The sequence below is a fragment of the Sparus aurata genome, chromosome 13, assembly GCF_900880675.1.
Source record: "Sparus aurata chromosome 13, fSpaAur1.1, whole genome shotgun sequence".
NCBI classification, from domain to species: domain Eukaryota; kingdom Metazoa; phylum Chordata; class Actinopteri; order Spariformes; family Sparidae; genus Sparus; species Sparus aurata.
The window spans coordinates 26,593,228-26,617,563 of NC_044199.1; the positions used below are offsets into that span (position 1 = coordinate 26,593,228).

The following is a 24,336-nucleotide window of genomic DNA, read 5'->3' on the forward strand; positions in this document are numbered from 1 at the left end:
AGGAGGGCCAGCCGGATGTTATCGCCTCATCTCTGTTTGAACACCTCGTACGTCCAGGTGACCCCACATCAGAACAGAAGGGGGGAGCTGGAGTGTGATAAGCATGTGTGATATTTTGCCTCAGAACAATTTCGGACTTGCCTGAGTGATTTTTGCACATCCATTAAATGTGGAGTGTTGCTCTGTGGGACTTTTAGCAGGCGGTGGCGAACATAACACAGACTTAAGCTAGTTTTTCATTTCATCAGTAAATTCACAGGCTTTACACTCAGGGCTGGAACAAAGAATTGATATGATAATGTGTTGTATTGGAAAAAGGAAGCCATTTCTTGCCTGGACACTAGTGTCAGCTGTAGTTATTTTTGATAAAATATGCATGTGCTCTAAGCAGAGTGACTACTTCATGACTCCTTTCATGAATTCTTATTTATTTAAACATTTTAACTTGAGGACTGTTCCACTTTCTGGCAGTTCAGCCTTTTCAAATAAATATAAATGATATAAAGTATTTTTCTTTTCAGTCACACAGACATCTTGATGCATCTTAGACGACACAGGCTCGCTGTATCATGATATTGTTATTGTGGGGAACGTTTCATGAGCGTTTCATTCATTATAGCACACAATATAGTAGCTGGGAAGTAATTTGGAAGGCAGCCCTGGGTAGAAATAATAGATCATGCCCCCTTTTAATACCTTAATATTTACTATCATCAATATTTTGTCATTATTGCGGAAAGTTGTGGAGCACACAGCAAAACCATGACTTGAAATTTACGATAAAGCTCCATGAATTATCCCCCACTAACGAGAAAATCTGCTAACATGAACAAAAAGTCAAGATAAATCACATTAAAACATGCCTAATTTAATGACAGCAGCACTTCAGACACGGATAACAAGACAAGGAAAACAAAACACGTGTTCAAAACAGTCTATCAAATCAAATTTATTGAGTTTTTTAAAGGGGTGCTCTGAATTCACAAGTTGCAGCTACAGTACATATTTCCTCTTACAACCGACTCTTCGGAACTATTTCGTAAAACAGTCTCCTTCCTCTTCTCAGATAGGAAATTTCCCTTCAGAAAGGTCACGCTACAAAAAAAAAAAAGGACAGATGCGTCAAATCTGATATACATGTATGAAAAAATTAGAATGCTATCAAAAATAATGTGGGGCAGGAAGTGTTGAAAGGTTGTGAAGGTGCTGCATTTGATTCAGTTAAACACCCGACGTCGGGACAAGTGAGCGATATGTCAGCAGGTCAAGGTTCAAAATCCCAAATCTCCAAAACGCACACCTCTGACAGACGAGAGGTCGAAAAACAACAGAAACACAGCAAACTAATTCAAGACTATGGTATATCTACTCTTTAAAGGGTTTCAACCTCAAATGATCTGCGTTTATTTAGAAGAAAAAAACAAACTACATTATGGGATTCGTGTGATGATTTTGAAAACAAATATTAAATGCTACCAAATATGAAATCCTACAAAATATAAACATAAAGGCCTTCATTTCAACAGAATCAAAAGACAACAACAACAGCGTTTATCTCATTCTAGCGGTAAATGCATAGCGGTCTGTTTTTAAATATGAATTATATGCTTTTTCAAACAAGTGACGAGACTTTCCTTCATGATTTCCGTGAACACCGACATGACTGAGACGGTAGCTCTCCGCGAGGACATCGTGACGACAGTAAACACTAGAAATACAGCCACAACCTGTAAACACTGCCTGCCATCTTAGCTCTTTCAACACCGAGATTTGCGGGTATCACAAATAGATCTTTTCACAAGGCACTGGAGAACCAAATTTGGTTTCAATGTCCACGGACCAAAATCAGCTCCAGCACTCGACAGATTTTGCAGCGTTTCTTTTTTTTTTTTTTAATTCCAAGTTCACCCAGAAATCCTTAAGTTTCAACGATGTCGGCCCGACGCCGCGTTCACGTCACGTCAGAAGAAACCAGAGCAGAAAACACAGTCGATAGGTGTTTAAAGACGTCACTCTGCATGTCAAAATGATTGGTTATGTGTGATTCAAATTCCGTTTTTTTTTCCTTTTTTTTTCTAATGATCTTGCTTTGTCAGATTTTTAAAACATTTTATAAAAAATTACATGTTGACCCTGTGATTACTACTTATCCTGGGATCAGACCGCATGATATCAATGCCTTTTGACAGTCATAAACCGTGTTTCCATCTAATGTTAAGTGAATTTCTAGATAACTTTTAGAAGTTTAGTTAAAAAGAAAAAACATTAATTGGGCCCTTCCATCAGCTGGTTAAGAGCAAAAGACAATCGTCCATCTAAAATCAGAGATGTTCAGGTCTTTTTTGGCGCATTGGGGGAATATCTGCAAAGAGGCAGACAGTGAAAACGGCTTCTTTCTCCTTTTCTGTATCATAGCGGCTGGGCCCCGGGCACAAAACATGCGAAGGCCTTATTGAAATTGCAAAAATGACGTTTATTCCCCCCTCCAAAAGAATCGTCTTTGTGAGGGCTTTAACATGCAAAAAAAACAAAAAACTCATGAAACATTGCACAAAATTCAATAGCTGAATGCAACTGCAAGGACTTTTTTCAACAACATGTATGAAATGTGGTACACGGGTATAGCGCATGTTAAACCTACAAGAACGTTTATCAGCGCCATGGGCTTCCAGTAAACCCCACAGGAAGTTGGACTTTTGGAATTTAGTGGTCAAATTTGCGAATCCGCACGTGTCGTACTTTGACGAACTTGAGTCCATCAACTCATTTTTTTTTAGGCTACAGAGTCATAAATTATTGCCAAATAAACACGCCAGACTAGACGATTGACGCCGGCCAATTGAAGCTTGATCTACACATGATGGGAAGGGAAGCACAAAGGACTAACTTCACTGTTCCACCTGACGGCACCCACAAAATTCTTCCACTTCTTTGTCTTGTTGTACATGGGGGAGCTATCTGGGCCTCTATGGGTCACTAACGTGGTCGTAAAAGTGTCAAACTAGATTAAAAAAAAGGTAATTTTGTCTGTACATTGAGAGATGTCCCAGCTACAGAAGGTCAAATTAGCCTATTTTTTGTTCCAGACGCTGCTACTGTGTAGTCTGATCCCAGCATAAGACGATTTCAAATATTACTCTCCAGCTCTTATTTACATCCAACATGACATGAAAGCCGTATTAGACCACAATTTTTAGAACATTTCTAGCTTTAAAACTGTTATTCACTGTTTAGCGCGTCAGTGGAAACACCTAAGCCCCACCGCCAAACTCACCCCCAGCCCAAATCCTGGACTCCCCACAGGAGAGAGGGACCAACCCTGAACCAATGTGTGAATACAAAGCAGCAAACTCAAACAAATAAGTGTCATGGTTTGCAAAAGAGATCCCGTTCCCATATCAACAATCAGCAGCAACTCAAAACATGTGTACAACCTAATCTATATCGAATGACGGGAACATAGACACCAAAACCTTCCATGGTTGTTTCCCTGCTTGTTGACTATTACGGGATTTACAGCATCTTTTAAAGATAGATGCCATCTTTAATCTGAACTGAAGGTGTTAGCATCCTCCAACATCTCCCCTCTGTGTTCTGACACAGGAGGGCTATCCAGACATCATGGGAGCTGAACTAGATGAAAGCCAACAAGACAGTTTTTGTTCACATTTTTTGTTAAAATGATAATGGGCTCACATTTTACCAGTAGATGCTCAGAGCAGCAGATAGCCATTTAGCTTACGACAGAGAAGGCTATCTTTGGAACACGTTGAAGCTTATAAAATGCAGAATAAAGAAACTCTCTAAAGAAGAACAGATGCAAACCCTAAAAGATGTCACTGGTTTCCACTAATGCTACAAGATCAGTGGCAGTAGCCTTGCTAATATGTTTGTAAGTGCTAAAATGTTAGCATGGAGATTGATCACTGAAAAATGACGTTAGCAAGAGGATGAATATTGCACCAAAATGGTAGCATGCGAGATGGGTCGTTAGCTTGGAACAACCGCTTCACATAAATTAACTTCAGTGATCTCTCACTCAAAATAGCATCAGCAAGTCAATGACTATTGTGCTAAAATGGTTGCATATAGGCTACTATAACTTGGTAATTTGAAAAAAAAGGTGTTAGCTTGGAACAACCAGTCAGCGTAGGCATGGGAAGTTCTGTTATTAACAATGACGTTAACGAGAGAGCAACTGTTGCACCAAAATGTTAGCTTCAAGGCTACTAAAAATGGGTAATTTCAAATGAGGCATTCACTTGGAACAACCACTCAACATACATTAAGTGTTAGCTTGGAGCTAATGATGACTCTAGCCAAAGTGAGAATTATGTAGGAGTGTGACATTAGTGTTAGCATAATTCTTGCTAGGACTCAAAAGATAAAGTGTTAGTGTTAGGTTTTCAACCTCTAAACATATACTGTAACAATGTGTTAACATGGGACAGTGTGGTACTTGGAACAACCACTCAACGTAAGTGTTGTGGTGGCATGCTGCTTGCTAGCACAAAGATAACCACTAAACACATAACTTTATACACAAAAACATTTAGTGTCACAGTGTTTGCATGAACTCTACAATCATTCAACCAGTCTCTCAAAATAGTCTTATCAAGAAGAGTGTTGCTTAAGCCAAACAACATTAGCAAGGCTAGGCTGCTGTGTTCATTTTGGTGCCAATGTTCCCATTCAATAGAAGTCACACAAATGAATTCCTACATTCCGACTACTACAAAGAAAACAAAGCATATCTTTTTTTTTTTTCTTTTAGTTTTAATGTTACTATGTGTGTTATGGATAAATCAAAAGTTTGTCAGTCAAACTATGTATAATGGAGTAAAAACATCATCACGCACCCGACAAGTTGGTCACCCTCTGGGAGTCCGATAAAGAGGATAAGACTGGAGGGTAGTTATTTTGCAAATGAGAAGTAAGTCACAGCATCTACAATATGTCTAAAATACAGAAAATGAAATGTATCTCTCTTTATATCGCTACAGGTACTGTGATTATGTGCCAGACAGTCTTTGGTTTACCAACCCTTAGAAGTATCACAAGCCGTGTCAGAAAGCATAAATAGAAGAAAAAAATCTACAAGGAAGAAAAAAATCTTTTAAAAAATATCATATAGAAAAGAAACAGCATACCATTCTAGATGTGATCATCTTCAGAATCAATCTCACAGTTTCATCTGCTTACAATAAACCTCTATACACACACATATGCTAACTTCATCAAACCCTGAGCAAAGAGGATGAACTTAAGACTTTCTACAGTAAGAATCTATCATGTGTTAAGATATGTGTACTCTGCATGCCTTGAGCCTTTCATGATTCTTCGTGAGGGATTCTCAGGTTTGGGATCAGTTTGTGTGCAACATGACTGCATGAGGCAGCGATCCAGACTGCTAGTGATGGATGTAATGTGGCTTGTCTTCCCTTGGCTATGAAACATTGTAGTCAGGTAAGTGTAGCAGGTTTCAGGCCAACATCATCAGATATTATCTTCTTTATTAAAATCACGCATCGGGAAGTCATCAGTTGATATGGCCGTTTTACGAAATAACATTTGAATTTTGGACATAGTCACACACCCTTACAAATATATATTGTTTCCTTTTATGATTACCAGTAAAACAAGATGAGAGAAAAGAGAAGACAGAACGTTTGATGATTATGATCAATTGTGGAATGTCATATTTTCTATATTTATTCCATGATTTCTAAGCATGCAGACTGCTGATCAAATCTTAATGGTCAAATTTCATCTCCTCCATCGGTAGCCGTTCCCCTCGACTCTGTGTCAAGTGGGACAGATATTTCATTAACTGTCTGTAAAATCTGGCAGTCTCTGTGACTGTCAAGTGGACCTGTCAAACTCAAGAGTCCTGGGCAAAGTGACTTTCTGAACATCTACAAAGTGATTCAAGCAACTCAGAGAGTTTTGTGTCATGATGGTAGAAATGTTTCTTCCAACTGTGAATCAAACTGTTATCATAAAAACAACAGGTGAAATTACTCCATATGTCGTTTTTTTCAGCATATTTAGTGTCGGGTTATGTCATGGTGGCGGAAAACCGAGAAAAAAAATGAGATGTATGAATTGCAGGAAATGCCTGCCTGGCCCTAGTAATCCCAAATAGTCCTGCCTGTAAACTGCTGAGCGGACAAGAAGATAATCTTGACGACAGATGGCAGCAGAGAGGAGGGAGGGCTCGCTCTGCTCTGCTAACGCTCTCAGCAACTTTCTATCACTGAGGAGCACATCAGCCAAGAGATGAGTTAAAGCAGAAGACACGAGCAGGAGTGATGGGAGGATGGAGGCTGGAAGGGAGGTGACGCATGATTTTAAAGGAATGACCTGCACAATAGTGTCCTGGTTATGATTAGGGTTTTTTGAAGTATCTGAGTCATGTAAACAGCTCATCAGAACCCTGGGTATACTACCTGGAGTAACCTAATAGAAAACAGGAAACTAAAGGCATGCATACACCTTATACAGGTTTCTGAACAACCAAGACACCTTCAGCAGGGGATCGGAAAACTGGATACTGTTATGATAACTTATACAGGGATATGAAGAACCAGGTTTTTCATTGTCCACGTAAACTCTGTATCCCAAATAAAATCAAAACCAGGGCAATAATGCACACTCAATGTAAGAGGAGGTATTTGCAGAGTAAAACTGAGGCATAGCCTGTTATGGATGCATAAAGAACAGGTAACAAATCTGGAGAAGTGTACTGTAAGAGGCTGCGGCTGAATTGAACAGTAAAGAAAAATGTGTGGGAGAGTTGGGCTGAAATCAGGACAAAGGGCCTGGGATGTTTCCAGTAAGAGTGGCCTGGTCAGCAGTGCACAAAAGAGGCCTGCACTCTGCTGGGCTGCAGCCAAACCAGACAAACAAGCCCATCATTCAGCAGCTCGGCTCTCCTTACTGCCTCTTCCTCACGCTGCTCGTCAGCAAACAGTCTGTCGACCAACAAGAACACTCATCACCTTTTCTCCCCGCGCTGCTGTCCCGACCTGACATGGATATCGATGTGTTCGCTGTAGCGAGGGGCAGAAACGTACTGCAAGACCGCCACGCATGGCACAGCATCACTGCAGTGTAGGGCTGGGTATAGTTAAAGAAACCCGATACCGGTACCGATGGCTTGACTTTGATAACGGCTCCAGAACGTCTCTGGCCATAACCTCGTTTTTTTCCTGCATGCCTCGTGATAGCGAATTGCCAGCACTATTAAATCTTAGGACAACAGGCATGCTGCATGCTTATTGGCTCAATGAATCTAATGAGATTCACCCCTCAGTTGTTGAAATGTAGTATCGAATGCGAAGACATTTTTCGATAGTATGCAATTCTGTCAGTGCCACAAGTACTGTATCAAAGAATCAAAGTTCGAGATCCAGATCTACTACAGGGCCCATAATGCAACAGTGGCACACTGGTCATTTCAGTGGTCTGGATGCTTAAAACTTGAGACTTTTGACTTCTTTCGGGAATCAAAAGAGCCCTCAAGTTATGGGGCCCCACCAGCAAGAAACTGAAATATATCTCTGTTCCATAAGCACAGCCGGGCATTTTGCTTCTCCAGTGTTTCTTGGTTTGGTATGGCCAGAAGCGTTTGGTGGCAATTGCCATGTATGTTACATGCTTTCTGCCTTGTTTACATTTGGGAATTTGGCAGTTCTGAGTTTAGCCCTTGTTTAAAGGCATAATTTGCAAGTTAATTAATTGTAACATCAAATGCTGTCACTTCGAGATTTAAGGTCAGATTGGCCGCCATCCCAGAGTGTCAGTACTTGACGAGTTAGGAACGAGACTCAATAGTCAACTTTCTTACAAACTGGGCCTTTCATTTGCTCATCAAAGTCTGACAGACTGTCTTGTACTATCGTAAAGCTAAACCATGTTTTTGAATTCACAATGATCCCACAATCGTCACTTGATTCACAGTGGCTGCTATATTAGGGAGATGACAAAACGCTTGCTTTAACGCAAAAATGGAAACAGCCATCATGACACAAAGCATCTGAGAAAGTAACATGTGGAAGAATTTTTTTCTAGATTCTAAACCAGAAATACAAAAAAGCGGATAAAGGAAAGGCAGTTTGCTGCCTTTCAAAAATGGACTTAATGTTAAAATGGCAACAAAGCTTGTTACCTTGCTAGCAATGTCAAATCTACAACAAAGGGTAAGGATTAGGCATTATTATTAGGATTATTATTGAGTAAGTTTCATTCAGATTGATTCCAAAGTATTAGTTTAGTTCAAACTTGATGTTTCTGAAAAAGTCACAGCCTTCTGAGGTCAGTATGCAAACAGGAAATCTCAGCCCGTTTTGTAAACTGAGCTGCAGTTGTAAACTCGTCCGTATATTGCTAGAAAAGTTACTAGAAAAATCATCAGTTTACACTTTTTTCAGCATTATATGAACTTGAATTAATCAAAACACCAGTGAGGAAGATTTGAAAGAAAAGCAAATAAATTTCAACTCAACTGTAATGCAACACGAGACCATGTTTGTGGTGTGGAGTCCCAGTAGAAATGCACAGGAGAAATAAATGAATGGTCCCAAAAGAAGAGAAAAGAACACATACTGAGGCGTGGATTAATTTGATATAACTAGACATTAATGCGGTATACATGCACCGCAGCAGCCTCTTTTTTGCATAGATTGAATTTGCAGGACATTAAAAAAGGCCATTAACGGCACAGATTTAATCAGTTAGTTCACTATAAAGCTTGAATGACCAAGAATAATATCCAAGGAGTTAATACTCAGGGTCTACATCTTGTGTCATTCTTTTGAAAATAAGATCCTCCATCTATTCTTTGATATGACGAAATAATATTCAAGATTAAAAGTGAAGCATTGATTATCTCTGATAAATGCCTTTACCATAAATGTCTTTATGCAACTGTGAATCCAACAAAAAATAACTGCTTTGCTTGATAAAAAATGGTCCTTAGTTCTAACTGCAACGTCTAGATATAGCTTAACGTTTTAAAACTTTTTTGTGTGTGATGAAACTAAAACTTGATGTAAATTTCTAAAAACATGTAGTATATGTATATACAAAGCCCTGTGTGAAGTGCTCAATGCAACAGCTGATAGACAGGTGCATATAAATCTCTGGAGCCTCAGGGAAACTAAACAGTTACTGGATGTCATCTCTTAAGTATTTTACAGATCAGTTTCAGGAATTATCTCTCCTGACAGCCATGATGTTTTCAGGCTAGTTGCTCAGAAATTCCAATGCTCTGTTTCAGTTTAGCCTGGTGAGCCACTGGCCACCTTATTGCTCTGACCTTGGCCCTGAGTTCGTCCCACATCGAGCATCATCATGTCCTCATTACCCCCTCTGAGGGCTTTCCACCAGGATGGAACCAGTCCTGTTTCGGTTCTTGTACCAAATTTTAAGCTGTTTCTGAGCCTTTCGACCACAAATAAATTGGTTTTCTAACTAGAAAATAGCAGGTTTTCCTTGAACTGAAGCACGAGCCCTAGCAAGCAGCCCGAGTATGCCATTTCTATGGGCTGTCCATTTGCATCAGTTAAAGCTTGGTTACTACCAATGCTGGCGGATTAGAGACAAAATTAAGCTCTCTCCCCATTCCGCCTTTGTAACTTTTATACAGACGGCAAGGCAGAATAATGGCCAGTATTTCCCGCCTTGAAAAGGCAGTGCCATAAGTGCTTGTGAATATGATGGTTCCATTCAGAGTTGGTGGAAACACAAGCTAGTTTACTAGATAGCTCCAAGGCTCAAGGAATGGTACCAGTTCAAGAACCAGAACTAATTTGGTGGATATGGGGTATGTGTGGCCTGATGAGCAGAATCGATTGACTTTTTAAAAATCTCCAGCAGCTTTAATATCAGTCTGTAAGTAAGCCTCAAAGACTTTGTTGTCCCCAGCTTGGGTTCCAGTGTCATCTAGACAGAGATTATAGATTCAAAAGATAGAATTTTTCAGTAGCAAGGAACCAAGCTTTGCTTCGTAGAAGTGGGTTAAAACCCTCAGATATGCAAAGTTACAGAAAGTGCTGAATTTGTTTGTTAGTCCAGACAGACAAATTTTTGCAACAGAGGGCCAGATCTTATCCCATCCTGGCTTTACATTACTAATTAGACATTGAGAGCATTGATCCATTTGAGGTCTTGGGCAAACTTTGAAGTTATACAAGTCATGCTTTCATATGAAATGACTTGATTTTGCAAAAAAGTTAAATGGTTCCCACAACAGAGGTAATCCTTTGTTGGTGCCACCAATCTCCCAACTCCGTAAGAAGAGGATATTGCAAGAATGAATTCCTGAAACTTTGTTATAATGGAAGTTTCCAAAGAACTCGATTGCACCGTTAATTCCTGGGGATACACTACTCATACAGAGCTAGCACCCTGTCGAAGGAGATGGCTTCTGTAAACAAAGGAGCCATAAAAGGGCTGTAAAAGTGTGCTGGATGTTACGGAGGTGAACAAGGAGATTTGCAAACTGATGCCATAGTGACATGCTGTATGGAAAAACAAAAAACAAAATTAAAAAGGGTAAAACTCAGAACCTATCACATTAACAGGGTTTTAGCAAATGAAGCAGTTTTTAGCTCTGAAATGAGGATGAGGTGACATGTATTCCTCAGTTACTCCTGCTAATACTGCCTGGATTTGTATCCCACCCACCACTGTTTCTAATCTTTCTCTTCAGCATGATAAGTGAATGGATGGGAGAGGAAAAAACTATCCGACACATTACAGCAAAAACCATCAAAACAAATACATCCTGTAGTAACAGCGACTCTCTCACACACTGTAACAGACCTTCCAAATCAGCAGAGGCTGTAAACACAGTAAGAGGAGGAGATAAGATAATGTCTCTCCACGGAGGCTCTTCTTCAGTTTCTAGTGCTCTTACTCCATGTTTTATTCGCAGTGAAGCAAACATGATCCTTCTTCAGTGTTGTAAATGTTAAGAAACGCAGCGTAGCACTTCACCAAGATCCAGGAAGGAGCCAAATCCAAAACAAAACTCCAAATCATCAAACTTCAGTAGTAGAATTGGATCGGTGGAGAGGTCCACGTAGGCAGCAGATTTGTAACAGAGGAGTTAGACTGTGTGGAGAATGCCCAGGAGTTGTGGGACAAGAGCAGGCAGTCCTGGTGTACTACAGTACAATGGTGGGGTTTGAAATGTGATAAGTCAATCTAGTGCCTTTGCAGAAGTAGTTGCATTAGTAGCTGAGTGTGCGTCTTGAGCGAGCAATTGTGAACTGGATATCAATCATCCTTAGAATTGTCAGTGATAGTGGCAGCAGGAGACGAGTCTTGCATACGGCTACGCTTGTACAGACGGAAGCCCTTTCGGCAAAGCAGGATGAACCAGTAGAGCTGCGGTGCCAGGATGCACGAGTTGCCCAGGTTGGCAGTCAGCGGCAGGTGGAAAGGAACGCTGTAGAGTGGGATACCATAGTGTTGCCCGTACACCCAGTACATGTAGGGGAAGAGGGCGATGCGGCACATAAAGAAGGTGAGCAGTACCATACCGCCATTTGCCTTGTGCAGCCAGCAGTCCTGGAGGCTGAGCTGGTAGAGGAGACAAAAAGAGGGAGGGGTAAAATTTAAAGTAGAACTTAAAGACATGAAATAAAAAATCTATTTTCCAAGTTCTTTCCAAATTTCAACTTGTGTGTACTTAAACTTTTACAACCTAGCCGCCTCGACATTCCTGACCTTTGAGGGAACAAGTAGCCCAAAGACATGCAGAATAATTTTGCTGCTCCACTTTCTGATGTGACCGGGCATAAACATCATCATGCTTACTGTGAATATATTACATTTAAACTTATACACCAATCAGCCACAACAGAGCTGTGGAGTTGACCTTGCCCCCTGAATTCCCCAAATCCCAATCCAATCAAACACCTGTGGGATCAGATCTTAGGAAGCCCCATTGTGGATCAGTCTTGGCTCAGACACCTCAAGACATAGTCATAGGACCTTTGGGGGGTGTCCTTTGGTGTTCAGCACAAGGACTTTGGTGGTGGATCATTTGAGTCATGTGGGTTGCAACATAAAGCCTCTATGAATCTGACTTTACCCGATTTGTCCAAGAGATGCTTCTTCTGATTTGGATCTAGGGAATTTAGCGGCAAGATCGATGCCTTGAGCTCTTCGTCATGTTCCTGACCATTACTGATCAGTTTTGATTGGCATGGGACAATGTCTTTCTGCAGAAGCTACTGTCATGAGGGGTTTTACCTCTTTGTGTTTGGGTGGGTTGCGTGTTTCAATGGACATATTGCATTGAAACAAGATGATGATGTTATTCTGATGATGTTGTTTCTCTTTTTTTTTTTTTTTTTTATAAATTCCTGCCTTACAAATACTTCCAACTACTTTGTACAACATTCATTACAAAGTCATACCAAACATAAAAAATCATGGATGATTCAATGATCTTTTTTTACCCTTAATGTAAAAGACTGTGGGAACCCTTAGTCCACACAACAAAAATCAATAGGAATTAACTGAGAGCAGTGAAAATGTCTGTTAGTAGTGCTGATGTAGCCCGAAGGAGGGCAGTGTTTTTAAATACATTGCTTGGAGATTGGAGCCTTGCTTTGCTCTTTTTCTCTGCTGACACCAGATGTCAGCAAAGACCTGAAATCCCACGGTTCACTGACTTCACTGGGATGCACACTAAGACTCTTCTATTCTTAGATATGGCTTTTCTACAAAACACAGCCTCTGACTATGTCAGAGTCTACAGTACAATAGGATGCAACACTCACTACATGGTTTGACCTAATGAACACACTGACTGCAGTGGATGGTTTAAGATTCAGGAGAGTAAACAGGGCCACAGCTTCTCGGCTGAATGCTACTGATTTTTGGTGAGCTATGCACCTTAATTATTGATAATACGGTGACAGGCTACATCCCAAATGTAATAGAGATACTAGTGTTTTTGATGATGGAAGGCACTGCACAACACCTGAGTAGGGACTGAAAAAGGATGAATAACTATCGGTTGCACAGGCAGAGTGTCATAGCATTGATGCTAGGTTAAAGCTTACATTTACGTGTGAACTAAGGGTTCAAGTGCCACTTACTGGGTGTTTTTCTATAATTTTCATGAATGGTGTTAAATAAGTCTGATGCGACAGAAAACATAACACATTATGACAAAGCTAAAGCCTTTATTTTAGACCATAAAAGTATCATGTCAAACCCTAAAGAAGCATTTCTTTTTCATGTATACCATATTTGAGATGTCTTTTTGGACAAAGGTAGTTTGCTCTTCATGACACATAATCAGTATTTGTGTTCCAGCGCAATTTTCAATTTCCATGCAACAACAAATGCAGTGGGTCCTGTGTGGTAAACATGTTTTCTTCATTACTTGAACAATAAATGTCTATTCTGTCCTTGTTTTTAGACAGAGGAAGAAAATGGCTGCTTCTCGTTTTTAGCCTGTGATTGATGGTTGCTTGTCGACTGACAGTGCAACTTTGGTTGGCAGTAGCTTGGTGACTAATGAAGCTAATGTTTGCCCTGAGTTAGTTACGAAATGCAATCTCCCTGGCAGAAAATACTTTTTCTATGTTCTAAACAAGAACCTTAAATATGCACTTAAATGTTATGTACATGATGTAACAGGACTTGACTAAAGCTGTATATGGTTCTTGTAATGCAGTGTAGAGCTAGTTAGAAAAACAATATTATATAAAATATTATAAGGAGAGATTTACTTTATTGTTGTATCACTTCAACATAACCTGCTGGGTAGCTTAGCTCACACATTTGGACATACAAGATAGACATTAGAGTTATGCTTTATTGTTCATTGTTTTTTTTCTGTATGTATGTTCAGCATGATTCAGTTTTAACTTTACAAGTGAGAAGCCTTTTAGAAGAAGGAATAACAAATGTGTTTCGCAAATGTAATACTATCTAGTATAACAAGTTTGGCTGTGGTTGCCGGAGGGTAAACATCTAGTAAACTCTGACATATTAGCTTAGAGGCCGGCTTTCACAATGTGGGGAAATAGAAAACAGTGGATGTGCTAGCTGTAAACAGGGCATTTTTAGTGTAGTCTGTGTGAGCCTTGGCCTTGAAGAAATGCTTGGATTATAACATTTACAGATCACATGAGAGCAGACAAGCGAGCTTCTTAATATATGTGTTTTTGGTTCTCAAAAAGGGAAGAAAAAGACACCTAAAACACACCTAAAAACGTGTTATACTCCTCTTTAGATTGTCGATTTTCAGAGAATACCAATGCTTGACAGGCCTTGGACAATCACTGCCTGTTTAGCAAATGATTGCCCAGATTGGATGTATGGTTGTTGACCTTTCTGACAAAAATAATTGGGGCTCTACTTAATATTTACTCAGCACCATCTATAAAACTTTTGCTTCATAAGATTTGGATAAAAGGGACATTCATAGTCCATGACAGATGTACACTGATCAGCTACAGGTGAAGTGAAGAACATTGATAATCTCGTCACAATGCTGTGAAACCCCACTTGGCAACACACAGGACTCAAAGGATCAGTCGCCAACGATCTGGTGCCAGACTCCACAGGACAAATGGTGCAGAACATTTTGTCTATTTCATCCACCTTTTCATGCCCTGATGGTGTGCATGGTGCCTTGGCCAAGTGTGACATTGACAAGCGTTTCTGCACTGTGACTTGAGCTCAAAGTTGTTAATATTTTAACTTTTAAGCGAGTCCAAAGGCCGCTCTAAAAGCATGGAGCGCTGGGCAAGAAAGGAGTAATAATGGTTTTGTTGGCGATGAGTTTTTTTAAGCGATATGCCAACCAGTTAAACTTATCCTGCCATTCTGCCGATTGTTGCATATTTTTGAGAACCAGGAGCCTGAAACTATACTTAGGGCTTTGTTTGCAGTACTTATCGAAACATCCCGTTTTCTTTTGAATATTTTTTATAAAAACCTGCCCTGGGCTGTTCATATTAAATTTCATGCAGACATTTCTTGTAGTGCGTAATGTCTTGGCAATACCAAACTTTAGCACAATACAAGTTTATTTTTAAATTAGCAACATGTCTTGCATATTTCCCACCACACATTTTGGATGTGGGTAATTTCAGCAGCTGGACAACTACACGTAATACCTGCAAAAACGCAAACCATTGTCCTATGTCCATGGCTCCATGGGTCAGAGCCAAATTTGAGTCACAGTGGGGCCTCTCTGGATCAAACTTGTTTCTACACGTCCCACGGATAATTAATCGGATTGCCATCTGGGGAATAGAGGCCCGATCGACACCTTGAGCTCTTTGTGACGTTCTCTGGACCATTCTTGAGCAATGTGTGTCAGGGTGCATTGTCCTGCTGGGGGAGCCACTGCCATTGGGGAGTGCCATTGCCATTGAGGGGTGTCAAGTGGCTCCACATAAATGCCAGGACCCAAGGTTTCCCGGCAAAATGTTGCATTGCAACAATGATAAACGTTATACACTTAACCTGTTTGTCCTGATCGGGGAATGACTTTCCAGTTTGTGTCTGGTGAATGAACATGTGTACATGCTGTCTCACCTGAATAAGTATCTTCCCCAGGGAGACGAAGGGTGTGCTGAGCTCTGTTAGAAACAAGCAGCCGATGAAGAAATCCCCCTGCTCCCTTCTGAAGAACTGTGGAACAGACAAACAGAGCACACACAGGGTGAGCAAACAAACATAAGCATGGAAAAAACACAGCTGACATTCAAGGACAATCTCTGGGACAGTCTCAGTGGAAATCTGCTTAGGGAGGCTTCAAAAGACATGGGGAAAATATCAGGTTTACAACAGACCATCTCTTAAGATTTATTCCAATACATTTGGACTGAAGGTGCTGTTAGCAAAAATGTGGCATGGATATTTATATCTCAATTTGAGCAACAATCCACACCTTAAAGAATCCCAGGTTTCAGGGTGTTGAAACACTTGAAACAGTGCTTTGTCCTCAAAAATCTTTGACAGTAAATGGCTCCGCTGAAGCCTATAAGGTTGCTTAATATTTTACATGGTCTTTGGTTGTTTGAAACTAATTTCAGATAATTTTGACTTAATTGCTCTGAAGTAAACAAAACATTGCCAGAATCAAAGCTTGCTTTTCTAGTTTCATATGATATTTTAACATGAACGCCTTGAGTGTTTTGTGTAGTGTCTGCTGAGAGCAAAAAAGCCCCAAAACTATGAATTTTCGGATCAAAGTTTGTTACAAAAGAAGGTGAAAGAGCAACAAAAACAAGGGTTGTGTAAGCCTGGAGACCAGGACTATAAAGCTATAGTTAACTATAGCTATGTCCCAACGTAGCGATGGGATGTTCTTCAACAGCCAACACAGGTGGTGGCTTTGATCAATCAAAAAACTGGTTGAGCCTGCTCCTGGTGACATCTACCCTGAAAACACACTGTTCTCAGAAGTTCTCATCAAATTTGTCACCATTAACTTTCCTCCCAAATAGTCCCCATAGCCAGTGTTAACATTGGGGCAACTTTCATGACACCCCAGTTTATGGTTTCCTGAAACGAGTCAGCAAGTGTTGTTATTTATGCTGGGGTATCATCCTCCACAATCCGTACAGGCTTTGTTATTGGTCCATGTTATAAATTTAATCTACTTGTCACTTGTAACCACTAAAATAGAAATTAGTGGTGTGCAGAAATATCAATACCTCCGATCTCAAAGGTTTCTGTTCTAGTAACGATTTTCAGATTAGAAAGACCAATATCTTAAGTCAGTAATTTGGAGTCAATGTGTATTTTATCATGAGCAGGCTCCACTCAGAAAGTTGGCTGCAAAGTGTTGGTACTGCTCTAGAACCAATTTTCTTGGCCAAGATCCAGTTCTCTGGCATCACTTATTACCGTCACGGATTGTAGGAAAAGTGATCCACATGTCTAAGCTTAAGTTTATATACTTATTTTCAAACAATGTGAATTTCTTGCATTCTTTTCAGTATGGAATACTGTTTTTTTAAGCATTTACATTTCAGCATTGTATTGGTATAAGTGGATGCCAATTGTGTTGTCTGAACACAGGCAAAAGAAGACTGCCATGTATAGCCTCAGTTTTGAGGATCCTTTAATTTAGGAAGCCCCTTGCTGCTGTGTTAATATAATGAATTTGGTTCAGAAATAAAGGAGTTTCAAGATCCGTAACTTCAATCTTGATGAATACTGATCACAACAAGTTGGCTGAACTCCATCCTCGAAAGACGTACATTTCACTTTATTTTCCAATTAACAATTAAGGTCAACCAAGGTTCAGTACTCTGCTCGACAGTCACAGATGGACTGTGCATGTTTCAATCCCAAATTGGATTTAGGTGGATTAAATTCAAGACTGACATCCAGAGGCTGTTGAGTAAAATCCTTTATCTGATATTGGTAAGATAATCTCTATGTTTTTTATACAATGCCAAGCACAAAGACAGATGACTCATTCCACCACAACTTAGAGTTGGTTAAATGGCAGCCGGAAGTGAGCCAGGGCAGAGGAGGGAGTGATGTCCTGTACATAAGTAATGATCAAAGCTTTCAAATATTGACCAGTGGCACAGTGCTGTGCAGTTGGAGAGGCCATCCTAGAATAGGTGAGTCAGTCTACATGGATAAAGAGACTCCAGACAAAAGACAAGCACTGTCTGGTAGGCTAGTTTGCTGTGTGCTCATGATGAATAAATCATGATAGGCTCCACTCGTGGCCTTGCCATCTGGCCCTGAAAGAATGACTGAGACACAGTGGGGAACTTTACACCACGCCTAAGCAATTACCTGGCTACCTCATCCCACCCCCACCTGCCATGGGCGTGTGTTACCTTTGTCTATGTGTCTTTGCGATGCTGAATGTGGCATCATTTAGTCTTTACCTGACAAATACATCACATATATCAGATATAAAAAGTTTAAAACTGGCTTGTGTTGTGAGCCAAAACTCACTATTCTGATGCACTGTGGTTGCAGCCACTGAGAACTGTAGGTACATTTGTAGTTGCTAGTTTACCATCTCTCAGAGGATTTATTTGAATTTTCTACAACATACGTTAGCCTGTTTGTAAATTATGCATTTACAACATGAGATTCTTGGTTAGCCACAAACCAAAAGGTCGACAAGAACATAAAATCAATCTCATGTATCACTACACACAGTACACCTGTTAAACAAAATGCCCTAAATATAGGGCAACAGTATAATGAGCAGGTTGTGGTGAAAGCAAACTAATTACAGTAATTCTGAACATGCTTCTCTAGAGTCATATTCCAATTCTCCCCCAACTCCTCCTGGGGTAATCTGAGGCCTTCCCAGATGAGTGTCTTCTCTCAATTATTTTCGTATAATTGACCGCTGCTAAGCATATTTGACTGTTGTCAAGGAAAGTGGCCTTTTTGCCTCTGATTCATGTATTCCGTAGCACTCCGCGCTGTAAAATCTTTGCTCCGCAAGTAGTCCGGTCACTTATCATCCCTGCTTCTTCGGTCGCTAAGCGACGTCAGCTGATCTGTAGTCTACTTCATATCGGGGAAAACTACTCCTAGGCCACTAGTATGGATGAGTTTCACATTAACTTTAATATTCTTGGAAAATACGGTGATTTCAACTCTTAGCAAAAGGCTGAGTTGTCGTCACTGGTCAAGAAAAGAAAAAGAGAGGAAAGCAGCGAAGAGGGGGAAGCGAAACGGCATCGGTTTGGCAAACTAAATTCTCTGCTGAAAAACACTATGAACACCCTTCAGGACGAATCAGACCCCTCCGCGTTGGGGTCTGGTTCGTCCTGTCGCGACTTAGTTTCCCGATAGTGACCGCCGTTCTATACATTATCCCTTACTTAGAGAAGTCTCTGCAACTCTACTGGAGAGATGGAATACTATTCTTTAAAAAGTATTCCCACATTTGAGGTTTTGTTATTGGTGTTGGCCAGCACTGTCTAAATCTTTTGATGTTTGTTGTTTCCCCACTCGCTTATTCAGGTTTTTCTTTTAATCCGTTCCTATCTGTTGGTTTGCCTTGAGGTCTTGTCCTACTTGGAATCAGCCAGAATACCTAGACAATGATGTCTCTGGAAAGTATCTTAATCTGATGACTGACCCATCTCAACTCTGAGCTACTCATCCCATCTCTAAAACCCAAAGAACTCATTTTAACCACAATCACATTTTTATGGACATGGCACCTTGCAACTAGGGATGCACCGATTCAACTTTGTCTTTCCAGTTACTGATTCTGAAGGCTAAAGCAATAACCTTGAATCTTCAAAGTTAAATTAACCAAACCACCATCTATCACAAAATGAGATATTACAATAGTGACTGAGCCCATTGCCCACTGAAGGCTGACTGCAATTGCACATTACGAGCTCGATGTCAGTGGCGAAATTACCAGGAAAAATCATAAGAGGTGCACAGTTAGTGACCATCTATCCCTTGCCCGGCAGTGGTCGACATACCAAAGAGGGTAGGCAAAGCTAACAAATGATATACTGTGATTTATGGTCTCTGCTCACGTTGCGAGTAAATAATTACGACTGCTGAACAAAAAAAGAAAGATTAATAACTGCAACTTCATAAAACAAGTGCTGAACTAAAGACGTTCCATGGCGCCAATGTTTGGATTTCTGAGAAGTGAGATCCAAAAACACACCTGCATATACCATTAATCAGCACAGGTGCTACCAAATAACAAAATGGAGATCTTTCAGGGTGTTTGAATTGAGGGAATCTACCAGACCAGTGCAATATTTTCCCCAAATTTAACAGGGCATCAAGAGGCCAGTATGACAAAATATTATGTAAGTGGATTGGTTACATCTGGTCAGCCCCATTATAAAATATTCTGTTCAATAAGGTCAATATCGAGGGCTGATACCGATGTGACAGATTACATTGTATCCCTTGTTGTGACCATAATTAAGGGATTGGTAGGCAGCTAAACTTCAATGTCAGGCTTGTTTGCCAATGTACCGTATTATTATCAGCTACCTTTTACTGTAGATAAAATAGGCTTTTGATAGCAGACTTGTAGCAAGATGGATCCGTAATCCGTAATACCATTAAAGATGGCTCAATTCCAGTATCTCAGTAAGCCTGGCAATACCTGGACCCTTAAACTGGTAAATCTAAATGGATTCCAGCTGTCAGTTAATTTAATCATTTACAGTGGTTTCCCAAAGGTGTCATGTCATATATCTGCTGACAAAGAAACCCATTGTTAACAGTAATCAATTAGTCTGCATAATCTACAGCTGAAGGTTTGGCCTTTCCTGCTCCTGCATGTCAGTGCCCTTTAATGGCTCGCTGGATAACTCTACCAGCTCATGTAATACCCCAGCAAGCCAGAGTGGCATACAGCTGATGAGTGAGGGAAGAGAAGAGGAGGAATGGAGGGAGGGGTGGTGAGTTTTGAGAAAAGAGAGAATGACTGCAGCTGGAGCTGAATAATGTAAGGTAATGTGATCTCACATTGCCACTGACTGCAACTGCAAACAAAGGGCTGGGTTTCCACTGCACCTGGCCTGCTAACCTGGAATAATACCTAGAGAGGAGAGTGGCTGTGTCACATGCTTCTCTAAACTCTCTATATAAATCATCTATCAGTAGATCTCGAACAAACTGCTCAATAACCGGACTCAAGTGCGTGACATATATTCTTGAGAAAATAGAAGGCTTTAGAGTAAATCTTGGTAAATCTCATTAATGAGAACATGGAGCACCATAACAAACAACCACACGTACTTTTGAGGGAATTCATTTTACTGCTGAACTCAGCTGTTGACACTGAACACAGGTTTAACAGTTCAGCCGGTTTCTTATTTGCCCAAGAAGTCATCATGGTCCACGACTCCCCTCTTTTGTTGCATGCTATTTCCTTTACCCTCACTTAACATCTATTCATCCATTCAACATTTTTTCCATGTTTTGGCAGCAGAAAACAACCTGCACCTTTCATTCTCTCTTCCTGTCCATTCTTATCGCATCAGTCCATTTGAAAAACATACAATTCAAGGACATAAAAGACAACAATTAATAATCATTTGTTCAAAGAGTGTAATCAATAATTACTGTCTTACTATTCTCATTCCTTTCCTGCCATTAACTTGAAGCCTGAACGCTTGTTTTTCATGTGAACTGACCACATTGTAACAAGTTTTCCACACTATTAAATAAAACTTAACTCTAAGTATTTTTTTGGCCTTTCATGGCTTTATTGATAGTTTAGCTGAAGATTTGACAGGAAACAGGGTGAGAGAGAGGGGGAGCGACACGCAGCAAAGGGACCCAGGCCGGGAGTCGAACCCGGCTACGCTGCAGCGAGGACAAAGCCTCTGCAGATGGGACGCCCACTCTACCAACTGAGCCCAACGGCGCCCCAATAAAACTTAACATAACTTTGAACTTTGAGTTTGACCCACACTTTTTTAAGTGTGATGATTTTGTCATAAAATTTAGTGTTATCTACCTCTGATATCACCAAGGACATTAAGAGCACACGAGAAGGCCAGGTGAAGTCATCCTTTTTGTGAAGCTAAATTTTCATCTTTCCATTTTTTTCTATTTACTGCTCTTAGACAATTTATCCATTTTTAATTCATACCTTGTGACCTTTTTTCCCCTTTTTTCTTACCGCCTTTTACTGCTTTTTTGTTATGTTGTATCTATTTATTGTCTTTTATTCCTTTTTCTCATAAGTTTAATCTGTTCTGAATGTGTTTGATGTGATGTCGTCTTCAAATCGTCCTTTTTTGTTTGTGTTCATTTAATTTAAAAAATGCAAAAATAGAAATAAATAATTATTTTCTCCCCCTCTCTATCTCTGCTCTGCCTTCTTGTTTTAACTCAACCTTAGACTAGGCTTCCTTGTGTTAGGCTTGACTATTGAGTGTTTATTCTGTAGAATTGTCTTCCTGTGTTTACTTCCTTTGCTTGATTGTCAAAGCTCTTTGTGAACGCAGCTTTTCAAAAGCTGCTATATAAATAATGTTTATCATCATCATCAACATATATCAAAAGTCCCAGAAAGGAGTCTCAGGAGATTAGCAGGGTAACAATGTATGCTTTCAAAGGCATCACAGTATACAAATGAAAATGATCAGCTTGTGAGAGAACTTCAAACCCTACTTTATTTAACATCGCTAAACATGTGCTTAATTGCTATACAAAGTTAATGTGATCCATAGATTGTCTGTTTTGGAAGGTAAGGGCTAACTAAGTAGGGTTTTCTCTTCATCACAAATCTAAGTCTGTACAACCACTGTTTAAAAGGTTAATAGCTCAGCAGCTGCTTTTTTGCAACAGTAATGCCATAATGATTCTTTCTGTGGCTTTTGTGGCCAGAGAACGATGCTTTCAGCCACCAATTGAGGGAATGGCAATTAAAAAAATGATGATGATCAGGAATTTTATAGCTTACATGTACTACAATACTGAATTAGCTACAAGCAGCTTCCAACGATGTGTACACTTTGTTGTTGAGATGATCTGGTTGGGTGCAGCAATTCTAAGGTTGTGTACACAAACTCTGTAAGAATATAGATGTTTTGACGACCAGTTAGACGAGCATGTTTGCACACTAATGCACTTCATATTATGTACATTTGACATTACTGCCAACCACTTACTGAGGCCTAATCCTTTCTCAATTGAGACATATTGTCTCTTCCCTACTTTCGAGGCAGCCTCAAGATCCATTTATATCAGCACACGTTGAAACCTGACTTGCAGACCCTTGACAATGAAATGATAATCAATGACAGTGAGCATCTATTCTTTGTTGCCACTTAAGTAATCATTAGGAGATAATGCAGCTTAAAGCAAAAGATTGATTTGAAAATAATGCACTACATTACAGCACACGCTAATAACGCATTACTGGCAGTGGCTAGTGTTCAAAGAACACATGACTTTGCTTGTCAAGAGTGTGTTTCAACTTCCAACAACTGTCATGCTGAAATAAACTGATACCATTGGCTGGCTGAAGGTAGAAAAAACTAACTTTAAAATCAAATGCTCAAAGCGTGAAAGTGCTTTAAAAAATGGTCTCCTCTTCTCACCAGTGTGACAGGCAGCAGGATAGTGAGCAGGGCGATGTGATGCAACACTAGCAGGAACTCTCTGCGGACGAAGGAGTTCACGGTCCTCAGTGAATGCTGCTTGTAGTCCTCATGCCCTTTGACGCGGAAGCGGTAGTAGTGACTGAGGTACATGGCGAAGATGTCATAAGTCATGTAGGGCACACCATACCAGATGACAAAGTAGGTGGCCAGCCAGTGCCTGAAGATGAAACAGAACAAAAACATGTAAATGAAAACTTGACATCTCTTCTCAACATGTGTGCTTTGTTTTCATATTGTTTTCTTTCCTTCACACTGGGAGGGAGAATAACCAACAACAACAAATAAAAAAGGTACCAGAATTGGTATCAGCTATTGGTTAACTGACAAGAGTTTCCATATCTGTGCATCCCTAATGAAAACATAAACAAGTCGGTTTTAACGGTAATAACTTCATTTTAAAGAGTATGTGGTTACCAATTGCATATTCCTTGAGGATCAAACAGATCTGAATCTGTTCAAGCATCAACCTGCTGTAGTTTGAGGATGAAAAAAAGAAAAGAGGTTTGCATAAGAAGGGATTATCTATTTTGAAAGCAATCTCCTTTCACAAATGGACAAGGCCTACGTCAGATCATAGGTGAGCTGTGTATAAGTCACATTTTTATGAATGAATGACACACACACACACACACACAATTATATCTGATTGCATGAAGATTTTGATTCTTGTTTTTACCCTCCCCAAAGTCATGACTCTTAAGGTCACCAGGCCAAACAGACCACCTCACAGGACACAAATGAGATAAGGTTAATTATTAAACATTAGCACAGTATTCAGCACCAGTAGATGTTGAACACAGTGACCTTTAGCTTCAGTAAAAGTAACGCTCACAGACAGATACTTATTTAACCTATATACCTCACCTCTCTAACATTAGCATGCAGAGGCTTTCACAAATGCTTATGCAAGTACAGTATAATAAACAACTTGGAAGCCTGCAGTTCTCCTAATGAGCAATGATTTCAGTGATGGTTAATTATGTGGACAGACTGGAGTAAAGCTGCAGGGCAGAGCTGAGCTACTGAACTCTGACCTCTTGTTTAGCTTTTAAAGTCAGTGAATGGAGATTAAGAGCAATAAGGCACAACAAACAGCTGAGGGGAGTATAAAGGCGACATCAGTCGATTGTCTAGTGTATACATTTGATCTGTTAAGGGCAATGGAGAATACAGATGAACTGTTTTTGTAAGCAAACACAGA

At 40.1% G+C, this 24,336-nt stretch overlaps 1 protein-coding gene across 3 annotated transcripts in view; it reads right to left on the minus strand.

The window, feature by feature from the left end:
* Nucleotides 1-924: 924 nt before the first annotated feature.
* The window catches only part of tlcd3a (TLC domain containing 3A), a 37,184-nt gene continuing 13,772 nt past the window's right edge, over nt 925-24,336 (minus strand). Inside the window, exons 3-6 of one of the 3 annotated variants that reach the window (XR_003986329.1) lie at nt 23,073-23,292; nt 15,577-15,672; nt 10,828-11,589; nt 925-1,095 (exon numbers count right to left, since the gene is read on the minus strand). Coding sequence is in view for 2 of the 3 variants with exons in the window: in XM_030437098.1 (XP_030292958.1) it covers nt 11,284-11,589; nt 15,577-15,672; nt 23,073-23,292 (622 nt within the window). In the remaining variant the exon portion in view is untranslated. Of the gene's footprint in view, nt 11,590-15,576; nt 15,673-23,072; nt 23,293-24,336 lie in introns of all 3 variants that reach the window. The other 2 variants (XM_030437099.1, XM_030437098.1) reach the window with 2 other exon arrangements.